This window comes from Capra hircus, unplaced genomic scaffold (assembly GCF_001704415.2).
Source record: "Capra hircus breed San Clemente unplaced genomic scaffold, ASM170441v1, whole genome shotgun sequence".
In the NCBI taxonomy this organism is placed as follows: Eukaryota; Metazoa; Chordata; class Mammalia; order Artiodactyla; family Bovidae; genus Capra; species Capra hircus.
Genome location: NW_017189528.1, coordinates 52,266 through 66,092, shown reverse-complemented (window position 1 = coordinate 66,092; position 13,827 = coordinate 52,266). Strand labels below are relative to the sequence as shown.

The window sequence follows — 13,827 nt, the reverse complement described above, 5'->3', positions numbered from 1 at the left end:
GTAAGGTGATTTTTTTTCAAATAAAAATTTATTAAAGAATTAATGACAAAATATAATAAACATAAATAGTAAAACAACAAACATAAAATTACCAAGAACTCAATCCCTATATAACAGTATGTACATTCTGTTAAACATGGTCTTATCCAGTGTGAACGGCAACTTATGCTTTACTTATTTTTGCTTATCAAAAAATGAAGGATTTTTCTGTTTAATGAATAAATCTTTGTTACTTTATCTAGGCTCTCCATTTAGGAAAGATAATCTTGAAAGTATGCTAATCGTAACTGAAATTGTATCATAATGAAAGTCAGCTATGTTGTCATTAGCTTGCCTTGTTCTGTTGGAAATAATTGTGAAAACTTGAACTCCATCTTAGGATGATTATTTAGTCAACAAGGACTCTTTATTACCATTTTACTCAAGGGGAGTGATTAATGTCTTGTCTTAAAAAGATAATTTAAAATTTTGACATTTCCTTGGCTCCTACGTACCTATTAAGGAATCATTCAGTAACAGAAGCAAAATGCCTTTTCTTTCTCCTATCAAAATGCTCTTTTATTTTTTCCATCCACCTGGCTCTGGGGTGTCAGTAGTCACAGTGAATCAGTAGAAGGAAAGAAGGCTGGGGCCCTTAAAAGAGGAAAAATAATACACATTTTGTTGTGCTCAAAGACAATTCAAATCATAAGATTTACAAGAATGTTTCCACTGAATTAACATTAGTGCACCTATCTCTCTACCATTGTGACCAAAAATGAATGATTACTTCTAATTGTCCAGAAACCTACATGACTTGAAGGATTAGAAAAACTGAATTTTTTCAGTAACTAGTCTGAACAAAATAAAGGAAGGTCATGAACTCATGGTAGCTAATTGTGTTTCATGTATTAACTAGACATCAAGAAAAAATACTAATGGACGTTTCCGAGAGAATAGATTGGGATACCCCTGCTGTTACCAATTTCCCGGATTTCAGCTAATTTAAATTTAATAAGGCTTCTGGAACATGCACACTGTAGCTTTGATGATTTGGTTCCTATTAGACAACTGCTGACCAAATTATAATTTGATCTTCAATGAGTCTGATTTGGAATCTTAGTGTTCCTTAAAACTTATTATAGTGTGTTCTTAAGGAGAAAGACTGTATTCTCGGTCTCGATGTCTCAATATATTGACACTTCAAGTCATGGCTGCTGCTAAAATCAACATATCAAGGCCTAGAATGTTCATGGAAGCTAGCAGAAAAGGTAATGATAATAATAAATCCTACATACAATCAACATCTAAGCCCAAATTAGGGATGAGCAGGCTACCTAGAAAGCTTCTCAGCTGTTTTGATCAAGTTTTTCTGTGTAGGTTGCAATTATCGAGTATCTTTCTCAGCAAACTTTTGTTGTAGTAAATGCTTATACATGAGTACAAAATCTCTTAATTTTAATGTCCCTCATAATTTTGAATATCTTTGCATTCTTTTGCTTGACATGTAAGCAATATGCTATTACATTCTCTACACCTATGGCAGGCTTTTAATTCACTTGACCATAATCCTAACGCAGAGGCTAGGACTTTGAGAATATAAACAGACTCAGGAGTAGTTCCAGTGGAACTTTACTAATTATTAAGGCACCTCTTAACCTCTTGAGGTTGGCCTGATGGAGATAAATCATGTTTCTCCTTAATGCCACTATGAGAGAGAATACTAGGCCAGAAGAGCTGTAGGTTATAGCCAGTGGCACTGATTGTGTTCACACCCATCTGAAAGGAAGAAGGCAGGGTCAGGCCTAATGGGCAATCTGACTGCTTATACATCTGGTCCTTTTGAAATAAATGAGAAAAATGTAAATGTAAAAATTTTAGAATTTCTATGTTTTAATTTCCTAGAATAAATCTGGTTACTGGGTAGGGCTGCACATTAGCAATTATTTAGAAGGTAAGATGAAATGTATTGTTTGATTTCTGTTCAGTGTTTATTTCATCTTGAACACAGGAAAAATTAGTGGTTTTCTAAACTTTTAAAGTTAACTACCCAGACTGAAGAGTTTTAGAACAAGAAAATGTCAACAGTCTCTTGTGTTGCTGACACATTAAAACCAGTCCTTGTCTTAACTTGTCTTAACTTAAAAGCCCTTGTCTTAACTCTGAACTATGTATGTGAATAGACTTTAGTTCATTTCAGTTCATTCATTCAGTCTTGTCCAACTTTGTGACCCTAGGGACTGCAGCATGCTAGGCCTCCCTATCCATCACCAACTCCCGGAGTTTACTCAAACTCATGTCCACTGAGTTGGTGATGCCATCCAAACATCTCATCCTGTCATCCCCTTCCTGGTACTGACCAAAAAATACACTTTGATATTTGGATTTTTCTAGACTAAATACACTGCTCTGCTATGTAGGCTCTTTGCTTCGCTGGCCTTGTGACCATTTTACAGCTCTAAGCACATGCTATTTTCTGAGTAGACTCAGAAGCTCTAGCAAGTTCTCAAAGGGCAAATATTATTTCTGTTGGAAGCAAACTAAGCAATAACTAAGTTCCAGAAAACCCTGTTTCTGAGAAATTCTCAAATATCATTAAGAATAACTGGTTAACTTAAAAGGAAAAACAGCTATGCAACATTAAAGTACAATATTGCAGTAAGGGTAGAAAACACGTGTGAGGTTTCACCCTTGGAGTTCAGCCTTTTAAAAGCAAAAAGGTTATGCATATCAATTTGCAGTATACTAAAATTGTGTTCAAAGTTTATTTCAAGTCACAGAAAATATACAAACTAAGACAACAGAATGATTTGATTTTGTTCTGAGAGAAGGTGATAGGAGTCCTCCACCTGGCACCAATTTGGGTTAGGATGTAGAAGTCATCTTTTTGCAACATTTCAACAAAGTAATGGAATTAATTTCCATATCTGTTGCCAGGTATTTTTGAAAACCTGTAAGGAAAAGTTGGGAGAAAGCCATTACAAGTGGAGACAAAGTTCTCTTCCCCAAACATTAGGAAGAAAAGAATTTAAAGGTAGGAGAAGGAGTCTAGGCATAAGAACAAATCACCAGGAACAGATTCCTAAGGTGTCTGCCTCCTGCTTCCCCAAAATAATCATCTCTTACAGTGGAGTTTCTCAACCTCAGCACTACTGACATCTGGGGCCAGATAACTTTGTTATCAGGGGGTGTCCGGAGCATTACAGGAGGTTTAGCAGTATCTCTGGTCCCTACCCACTGAAAGCCAGTAGCACACCATACCCGCTAAAGCTGTGGTAACCAAAAATGTCTCCAGACATTTCCCAGTATCATGTAGGCAAAACCACCTCTGGCTGAGAACCACTGACCTAATGGTAATGGTACATAAGCCTGTCAGTGATAGCAGAGCTGGATCACAACCAGTAAGGTATAGGATGGAGGGAGAGCCAACCTCTTGGCTCCAGTATGCACCAATACCAGCAAATACACATTAAAACCTTTCCAGTGGAAAATTGCGAAGAACTACATGCTCCACACGTACATATTAGTGGAGGTTTAAAAGAGTTAAAAGGTCAATGAGGTCTGTAGTCTAGTTAAGAGTAATGTACCAATGTACATTTCTTCCTTTTGCACTATAAACCAAAAAGGTATTATGTACAAGATTCCCAAAATTTGATCATTGTGGGAAGCTAAGGGAAAGGTGCATGTGGCTCTCTGTACTATTTTCCCAACTTCCTGTGAATTTCTAATTATTTCAAAATAAAAGATAAAACAAACAAAAAACCCTGCTCTGTGGTTTATGTGCAAGGCTTTGAAATGAAGTACCTTATAAGCAAGAATATACAAGGAGAGAAATTTCAGAAACAATTTTTACCTCTACTATCCCAAAACATAATTTTCTCACATTCTAAGGGATACCTTTTCCGGCATAAATAGATTAGAAAAAGTAAGAGAGGACTAGTTTTTAAAAATCTATTCCTCTAACTCTAATAGGCAGTCTACACTTTCACTAAAGAAAATAGAATGCCTTGGGTATCTGGACTAAAAGATCTAGTTGCACTGTAAGTCTGGTGCCATCCATCTATGACAGCTTCCCATTAAAGTTCAGTCAAGTTAATGTCTAGATACAGATATAATGCATATTTACAGTTTAAAAGTTTTAACAATATTACAAATATGGATTAAAATACAATATATTTAGTAAAGACTGCTAGTTAGTGTAAATGAGACCACTGTTAAGTGATATACGGACAGAAATTATTACAAAGGGAATAAAAAGCAGAAATTCAAAATGTGAAATTCCAACTGATATTGGGACAATGTAAATTTTAAACTGTTTGTAAAAAGCAAAATTGTTTATGAAATACAAGATGTTGGGGAAAAATTTTTTTAAAAACCCTGTACATGTAATCAGGTTAGGTCACATGATTATGTTCCTTTCTAGCTGACTGAAGAGCAAGGAAACTAAGGGCAGTAGTGTACAGCAACCTCCATAACGTACAGGGACTGATGGTGATGGTGGACATTCACTACCTTAAATTATGTGCTGTAACAGTTTAACCTCAAAATATTCAATGTAAAATAAATACTTGAAACTAAAATGTTTACATATTTTATTGAAATGATTTGTATTTTCATTTTGATGGGAGAGTTGAGAATAAAATAACAACTGATTCTGGAAGAATACATACCAAACTATAGTTAGCAGTTGTCTTTGGAATGAGACTGAGAAACCAGAGCTTTTACCCTGAACTTTCTACATTTCTATATTCGATTAATTTGGTTAATCATATTTTGATTTAATTTGGTTAATTTTGATTTGACTTTGGTTAATTTTTATTTGATTTTGATTGATTTGGTTAATCATAATTTGATCATATGTCACTGTTGCCAATTTTAGGAAAAAAAGGTTAAATGAGATTACAATCAATTCAACAACTGAATAAATGCCTATCACCTCGCTTACCATGACAGGGACTGAGTTACTGAAGAGTGAAGGGTCTAGTCAAGAGGGGTACAGGCCTCAGGTAGTCTTGAGATCAAGAGACTCTTGTTGGTTAAGCTTGAAAAGTACATACCCCAAATGCACAAGGAGCTTGTCTGACTCAGGCACAGTAAGTCTGCTCACCTTTAAGGAGCTCCAGTAGATTTCTGTATTTGTTCCTTTAAGATCAGGATACTCTGCCTCTGCTCGGGAGGCAGCATGGCGATCTGGTCTGCAGTTAGTTGAAGAACCTGCATAATCAAAGCAGCCTGTGCAGAGGAAAAAAAACATAATGAGTTTTAACGATGGTGGCTAAAAAACTACCACCGGCTTCTGTCCAAGACGGAAGGATAGTTCACATACAGAAAACCAAAAAAAAAAAAATAAAAATAAAAAATAAAAAATCAAACCAAACCAAAGAAAAAAACAAAACCAGCTGGTGAGAAGAGGCAAAATGAAAAGCACAGGTACAATGCCTAAGATTAGAAGATTCAAAGCAGACACATTCATGAACCCCAAATTCTTACTGATGAAGATGATATTGGTAACCCCTGGGAAATCTACAGTTTTTAATCCTTTGAAAGAATTGAATCCTTTGAAAGGAGCTTTGAAAGTTGCTCCTTTTCACAAGTTTTGAGCTCCCTACAACGGTCAAATATAGAAACAGAAAGATATGCTTGTGGGGAATCTGCTATCATCTTTAGGGATAAGGTATAAAAGGGATGAAGAAAGGGATTTGGATTTCCAGGTCAATCAGGCCTGCACACAAAATATCTATTGGCAGATGAGTCTGAAAAGTTAAGACAAGCTACCACTGATGTATAGCCATTTAAGAATTTTAGGACCTGGCCCACAGATTTTCAGGTAACAAGATCATAAAGAATTCTAAGAGTATAAGCATCATTTCCAAAGGGACTCTGAAGACCCAGGACCTCCACATGGTGACTATGAAAAGAGGACTCCAAAAGATTTGTGCAAACGGAGGCAGCTGGACAACATTACTTACCTTCTCATGGTCCTGTGGAGTGACTTGGTTCTGGCCAGGACTAAAGCCACCAGGCTGGCCTCCACCCTGAATGCTTGCTCCCTGCATGCCTGCTCCCTGCATGACTGGGACCTATGTGCACAGAGACAAGGAGAGATTTTTGGTACTTTTCATTTAGGTTACCAGAATCCAGTAATATTAGCAATGTGAAAAAATAGGATCAGATTGTGGAGACGAGTAAAAAAGGCAAATAAATGACTCTGAAGATCAGTTCCTACTGTTAGCAACCGCAGAAGGCAGGGTTTAGCCAGAGATCAACTAGTAAGTTGATACATTTGCTTATGACAGCACCAGCATCATCAACAAATACCACAAAGCATAACTGCTTCTGCTGCTGCTAAGTCGCTTCAGTCGTATCTGACTCTGTGCGACCCCATAGACAGCAGCCCACCAGGCTCCTCTGTCCCTGGGATTCTCCAGGCGAGAATACTGGAGTGGGTTGCCATTTCCTTCTCCAATGCATGCATGCATGCTAAGTCACTTCAGTCGTGTCCAACTCTGTGCGATCCCACAGATGGCAGTCCACCAGGCTCCTTGGTCCACAGGATTCTCTAGGCAAGAATACTGGAGTGGGTTGCCATTTCCTTCTCCACGAAGCACAACTGGATACTATTAAATCAAGCAAAATTCAGCCATATAAGCACAGGTAAAACTGACAGCATCTGAGAAACTATCGCTCAGCAGAAACAGAAATGAAAGCTGACATATTGTGGAATAACATATGATGGCCCATTGGGGAGCTACATTCACAGGGATACTGCCTATCTCTAATTCAATCAAACACGGTTCGTCCCAAAGGGCCCTATCCCATAAGTAAGGCAGAAATGATCATAATGGCAGGGGCAGAAAGGAGACGGGAAGGTCTCTGGGGAAATGACTATTATTAGCCCAACATTTGTTTTTTTATAACTTCCCTTAGAGAATACACAGCAGATGCTTTCTGCTAAATACAGACTAAGAAACATGATTGACCTGAGTTAACCAAGTGCAATTATATCATTCTTACTGGTATATAAGATCTTCAATGGGTTCAATCTTTTGGAAAACAAACAGAACCCAAGGAAAAGGCCTCAGAGCACCTAGAATACTTGTTAAAAGGTCCCTATGCTGGAATTATGTTCACATTCAAAGCATTCACCCAGAGCTTAGGTGGTGGTTGTTGATCAGCTGCTAAGTCGTCTCTTTGTAACTCTGTGAACCCATGACCTGCAGCATGGCAGGCTTCGCTATCCTTCACTATCTCCTGGAGTTTGCTCAAAGTCATGTCCATTGAGTCAGTGATTCTACCTAACCATCTCATCCTCTGCCGCCCCTTTTCCTCTTGTCCTCAATCTTTCCTGTCATCAGGGTTTTTTCCAATGAATTGGCTGTTTGCAATCAGGTGGCTAAAGAATTGGAACTTCAGCTTCAGCATAAGTCCTTCTAATGAATATTCAGGGTTGATTTCCTTGAGGACTGACTGGTTTGATCTCTGCTGTCCAAAGGACGCTCAACAGTCTTCTTGAGCACAACTCAAAAGCATCAATTTTTCAGTGCCCAGCCTTTTTTATGGCCCAACTCTCACGTCCATACATGACTACTAGAAAAAACCATAGATTTGACTATACGGACCTTTGCTGGCAAAGTGATGTCTCTGCTTTTTAATATGCTGTCTAGGTCTGTCATAGCTTTTCTTCCAAGGAGCAAGCGTCTTTTAATTTCATGGCTGCAGTCACCATCTGCAGTGATTTTGGAGACAAGAAAATAAAGTCTGATACTGTTTCCACTGTTTCCCCATCTATTTGCCATGAAGTGATGGCAGTGGATGCCGTGATCTTGTTTTTTTTAATGTTGAGTTTTAAGCCAGCTTTTTCACTCTCCTCTTTCAACCTCATCAAGAGGCTCTTTAGTTCCTTTTCACTTTCTGCCATTAGAGTGGTATCAGCCGCATATCTGAGGTTACTGATATTTCTCCTGGTAATCTTGATTCCAGCTTGTGCTTCATCAAGCCTGGCATTTCACATGATGTAACCTGCATAAATGGTTGTCTGAGGAGGCCTTACAAATAGCTGTGAAAAGAAGAGAAGTGAAAAGCAAAGGAGAAAAGTAAAGATATAAGCATCTGAATGGAGAAGGCAATGGATGTGAGTTCCAAAGAATAGCAAGGAGAGATAAGAAAGCCTTCCTCAGCAATCAATGCAAAGAAATAGAGGAAAACAACAGAATGGGAAAGACTAGAGATCTCTTCAAGAAAATTAGAGATACCAAGGGACCATTTCATGCAAAGGTGGGCTCGATAAAGGACAGAAATGGTATGGACCTAATAGAAGCAGAAGATATTAATAAGAGGTGGCAAGAACACACAGAAGAACTGTACAAAAAAATCTTCATGACCCAGATAGTCATGATGGTGTGATCACCCACCTAGAGCCAGACATCCTGGAATGTGAAGTCAAGTGGGCCTTAGAAAGCATCACTCCGAAAAAAGCTAGTGGAGGTGATGGAATTCCAGTTGAGCTGTTTCAAATCCTGGAAGATGATGCTGTGAAAGTGCTGCACTCAATATGCCAGCAAATTTGGAAAACTCAGCAGTGGCCACAGGACTGGAAAAGGTCAGTTTTCATTCCAGTCCCAAAGAAAGGCAATGCCAAAGAATGCTCAAACTATTGCACAATTGCAGTCATCTCACACGCTAGCAAAGTAATGCTCAAAATTCTCCAAGCCAGGCTTCAGCAATACGTGAACCGTGAACTTCCAGATGTTCAAGCTGGTTTTAGAAAAGGCAGAGGAACCAGAGATCAAATTGCCAACATCTGCTGGATCATCAAAAAAGCAAGAGAGTTTCAGAAAAACATCTATTTCTGCTTTATTGACTATGCCTAAGCCTTTGCCTGTATGGATCACAATAAAGTGTGGAAAATTGTGAAAGAGATGGGAATACCGGACCACCTGACCTGCCTCTTGAGAAATCTGTATGCAGGTCAGGAAGCAAGGTAGAACTGGACGTGGAAGAACAGACTGGTTCCAAATAGGAAAAGGAGTACATCAAGGTTGTATATTGTCACCCTGCTTATTTAACTTCTATGCAGAGTACATCATGAGAAACGCTGGGCTGGAATAAGCACAAGCTGGAATCAAGACTGCTGGGAGAAATATCAACAACCTCAGATATGCAGATGACACCATCCTTAAGGCAGAAAGTGAAGAAAAACTAAAGAGCCTCTTGCTGAAGATGAAAGAGGAGAGTGAAAAAGCTGGCTTAAAGCTCAACATTCAGAAAACGAAGATCATGGCATCTGGTCCCATCACTTCATGGGAAATAGATGGGGAAACAGTGGAAACAGTGTCAGATTTTATTGTTTTGGGCTCCAAAATCACTGCAGATGGTGACTGTAGCCACGAAATTAAAAGATGCTTACTCCTTGGAAGGAAAGTTATGACCCACCTAGATAGCATATTGAAAAGCAGAGATATTACTTTGGCAACAAAGGTCCGTCTAGTCAAGGCTATAGTTTTTCCAGTGGTCATGTATGGATGGGAAAGTTGGACTGTGAAGAAAGCTGAGTGCCAAGGAATTGATGCTTTTGAACTGTGGTGTTTGAGAAGACTCTTGAGAGTCTCTTGGACTGCAAGGAGATCTAACCAGTCCATCCTAAAGGAGATCAGTCCTGGGTGTTCATTGGAAGGACGGATGCTAAAGCTGAAGCTCCAGTACTTTGGCCACCTCATGCGAAGAGTTTGACTCATTGGAAAAGACTCTGATGCTGGGAGGGATTGGGGGCAGGAGGAGAAGAGGATGACAGAGGATGAGACAGCTGGATGGCATCACCGACTCAATGGACATGAGTTAGAGTGAGCTCCGGGAGTTGGTGATGGACAAGGAGGCCTGGAGTGCTGTGATTCATGGGGTTGCAAAGAGTCGAACACGACTGAGTGATTGAACTGAACCCTGCATATAAGTAAATAAGCAGGGTGACAATAAATAGCTTTGACGTACTCCTTTCCCAATTCAGAATGAGTCTGTTGTTCCATGTCTGGTTCCAACTATTGTTTTTTGTCCTGCATACAGGTTTCTCAGGGGACAGGTAAGGTGGTCTGGTTGTTGTGATCCACAGAGTCAAAGGCTTTAGCATAGTCAATGTAGCAAAAGTACATTTTTTTTTAATTCCCTTGCTTTTTCTATAATCCAATGGATGTTGGCAATTTGATCTCTGCTCTTATTAAACACAAATTGTTAATATACATGTTACCTGCTTCCCCAGCAGATGAAAAGCAGCAAAGCATAAAAGAAATGTGGATAAACCATTAGGAGCAGATATCATAATAGCATTGTGAAGAACCAGGTGACAGTCTGACAGTGAAGGACACCAAAAAGCAAAGCAGGAAATAACTATGATTCCTATTATAGCATATATAATAATGAGTGGCTATATTTAATGATGACCTTGAGTAATCAAAAATGATCAAAATCATTTTTGCATCCTGTTTAAGAAAAGAAGAAAGCATAGTATATTTTATAAATGATTTTTCATTAAAATAGTTTAAAAACTTGGTTGAATAATTCTATTATCTGGAATATTCATGTGCATGCATTAACTCAGTTCCCAAAGACACTAGAGACATGAAGCATTAAAACAGCTTGGTACAGATTGCTAACATACTATCACTTTCAGTTCTTTATCAATACTGAATCCAGAGACCAGTCTGAACCTCAATGATCTGTTATGGACCTGAAATATCTATGAGAATAACATTTTTGAGGCTTCAGTCAATACTAATTTGAGGTACTGTAATGTATAACCATTTAATAATGGCCATTTAAAGTTTCTAGAAGAACCTGTTCTAGGCAGACAAGCAATAATACAGGTAAGCATGAATCTAGGTTTACTAAGACAGTCCGAGTTTATGCTTTTACCTCACAGTAATTACTGACAGCACCCTCAAATGTGTCTCTGTATAGACAATAAGTTATATAATTACCCTAGTAATAAAAAGCCTTTATCAACAAGTTTCCAATTAGGTGGACAGAAGTTAATTTCAAAATTTGATTTAAAATTATGAATTAAGGATATACTATTAGGTTAAAAAACAAGGTGCAGAAAAGTGAAAGGAGGAAAAAATAAGAATGCATGTATATTCATATTTGTAAAAATAGTATGTATTCTGATTTGCTAGAAAGATACATTATAATAAAATGTGGTTATCTACCAGAAATGGGGGTCATAGGGAGACAGGTAGAGGGAGGAAGGGAGGTTCTTACTGTCTATCTTTTATACATGAGTGAATGTATTTTATTTGTGTATAAGAAAACACATTGAACAATTTTTAAAAGTTTGAAGATAAAATTTTTTCTCTACCTCAAATCTAATTGCCTTTACAAAATCTACTAATGAAAACTATGACAAATTTAATATTGCAGAATAACAAGTCCAAGTACTAGAAGATAAAGGACAAAGGAATTATTGACAAACAGTCTTCCAACTATTATTTTTGACATCCTTCTCAAAAGGCTTCTCAATAGAATTATATAAGGACATCATGCAGTTATTAGTTATTTTTCTCTCTACTAGAATGTAAGCTCTACAGGGGCAGGACTTTATTTTGCTCACTCTGCTCTATCCCCACTACCTATAGCTCTGTCTGATATACAGTAAGTGCTCAACAAATATTTGTTGAACGACTGAATGAAAGCATTAAAAACCCGTTTTAATTATGAGGCTTACTGACCATAGAGGGCACAATAAAAATCAAGCCCCAAAACACATTTTTTAAAAAAGTACAACTAGAAAAACAGTAACCAAGTTTTTTCCTACACATACCAGAAAACAACATATTCACATTTCATATTAAAGAGGAGGGACAAATACACATATACACAATATACAATGTGTAGGCCACAGAGACGTAGCAGTATAGTAGGAAACAACATAGGTTCTGTTCCTTGCTCTACCACTTCTTAGTTTTGTGAATTTGGATAAGTCACCTGAATTCTTGGGTCTCAGTTTCCAAACCTATAAAATGAGAGAACTGGATGTCTGACATGTTCCATTCCACTCTGACCATACAATTCTCTCTCATACACACATACACATGCATGCCTGAGAGGGAATAAAGCACAGAAACATATGGGAGAGAAAAGAGAAACACAAGTACATATAGGAAGGAGGAAGTCACACTGAAGAAATATGAAGGTGGAAGAGCTAGAGGCAAACATAAGTATTAGCAGAAACAAAACAAAACAAAACAAAATAAGCAAACAAACTCACGGAGAAGATACATATGTACTACCTGAAGGGTAAAAAGGATGGAGATGACAACATATAGATAATCATAGCCCATCATAACACATAGCTGGAGAGCCAAATAAAGAGAAACAAGAGAAAATTCAGTTGCACAGCTTTTAAGGTAAGCATTAGTAAACTGCCATTCATACTCCACTGTTCACTTTAGGCTATGTGATGAAACTAAATTAAAACAGATTTCTGCAAACTTAAGATTAGCTAAATGACCACGAATAGCTCTTCATATGCTTGAATGCAGTAGTTCTTAGGGCTATACATTAGAATCATTTGCGGGAGGCTTTTCAAATTATCCATGCCTAGATTCTACTGATGTACACGCTGTCCCTTAAAATCAGGGGCTCTGTTCTGAATGGAATTTGAAATTGTGGGACAAGGTTACACTTATGGACTACACTCCTGGCAGTCAGAAAACCACCACAACCTAAGGAACAGAGAAACAAAAGGAAGGGAGATCCTAATCTTTCCTAACAAGCTCAGAAACCAGAAAGCAGTAATAATCAGCCTCAATAACCAATTCCTGAATAGATCAAGACTTCACATGGAAATGAGAGTACTACACATACCTGTCTGGATCCCTGGGGTCCAACGGCCCCCATGTTAATTGGACTGGGACCTTGGATTCCACTAGGTATAGGGCCTCTTGGGCCTGGCACTGGGCCCCTTGTATCCATGCTTCTGGCCTCCATTCCTCTGACTTCCATTGCACGAGCCTCCATAGCGCGGGCCTCCATAGCGCGGGCCTCCATTGCACGGGCCTCCATTGCACGGGCTTCTAATCCTCTAGCATCTAATCCTCTAGCCTCCATGGCTCGTGCATCTATGCCTCGTGGATCTCTTCCACCTATAAAAAAAAGTTGAAAGAAAACTATTCGGTAGCTACCCACATTTACTGCAAGAAGAACCAATAATCAAAGAAAGACAGAAATCTATTTTCTCCAGTCACATGTCCCCCAGCTACATGAGATTGCTTTCTCCTTCTCAATTTCTCAAATTTGCAGATAAACTTGAAAAATGTTTGCCAACTCTACTGCCCCAGCATTCTGTATCCCAGATTGGAGCCTAAGACAGAGCATTCATCATGAGTCCACAACTACCAGTCAGCTTTGTGACATGGTTTCCCCTCACCTCTGCCATCCAAGGGTGGACCCCTCTGATCTATCATGGGTCCTCTTGGCTCTGCCATTAGAGGTCTGGGCTCAGTTAATGGCCCTCCCCTCATCTCATGTGGGGGTGGGCCACGGCTGTCATGGCCAGGGACATGGTGCATGGGCGGACCCTGATGAGGTGGTCCCAGGTAACCTCTAGAGATGGAGAAAAAAATGTTATATTTTAAAAGAGAACAAAACAACATGAAAAGTGTCAACCAGAAGATCACCAAGTAAAAATTAGATAAAGAACTGATATAAACATCAGTCTGCAAATTCTAAGAGAATAACACAAAACAGATCAAAGACAAACTATAGAGATGTAAACCCATGTATTTCAGAATTTCATATTTCGTCAGGGAACTCATATTAAGGAGGAATTAATGGATATTCATTATATATAATGAATACACA

General features: G+C 38.5%; 1 protein-coding gene across 2 annotated transcripts in view; it reads right to left on the bottom strand.

Moving 5' to 3' along the window:
* Positions 1-19: 19 nt before the first annotated feature.
* CSTF2 (cleavage stimulation factor subunit 2) overlaps positions 20-13,827 on the bottom strand; it is a 31,511-nt gene continuing 17,703 nt past the window's right edge. For both annotated transcript variants that reach the window (XM_005700155.3, XM_018044367.1), the window contains 5 exons: positions 13,394-13,569; positions 12,832-13,109; positions 5,949-6,059; positions 5,087-5,211; positions 20-2,930 (listed from right to left, as the gene is read on the bottom strand). In XM_005700155.3, coding sequence (XP_005700212.3) covers positions 5,089-5,211; positions 5,949-6,059; positions 12,832-13,109; positions 13,394-13,569 — 688 coding nt within the window. In that variant the 3' untranslated portion in view covers positions 20-2,930; positions 5,087-5,088. The remainder of the gene's footprint in view (positions 2,931-5,086; positions 5,212-5,948; positions 6,060-12,831; positions 13,110-13,393; positions 13,570-13,827) is intronic.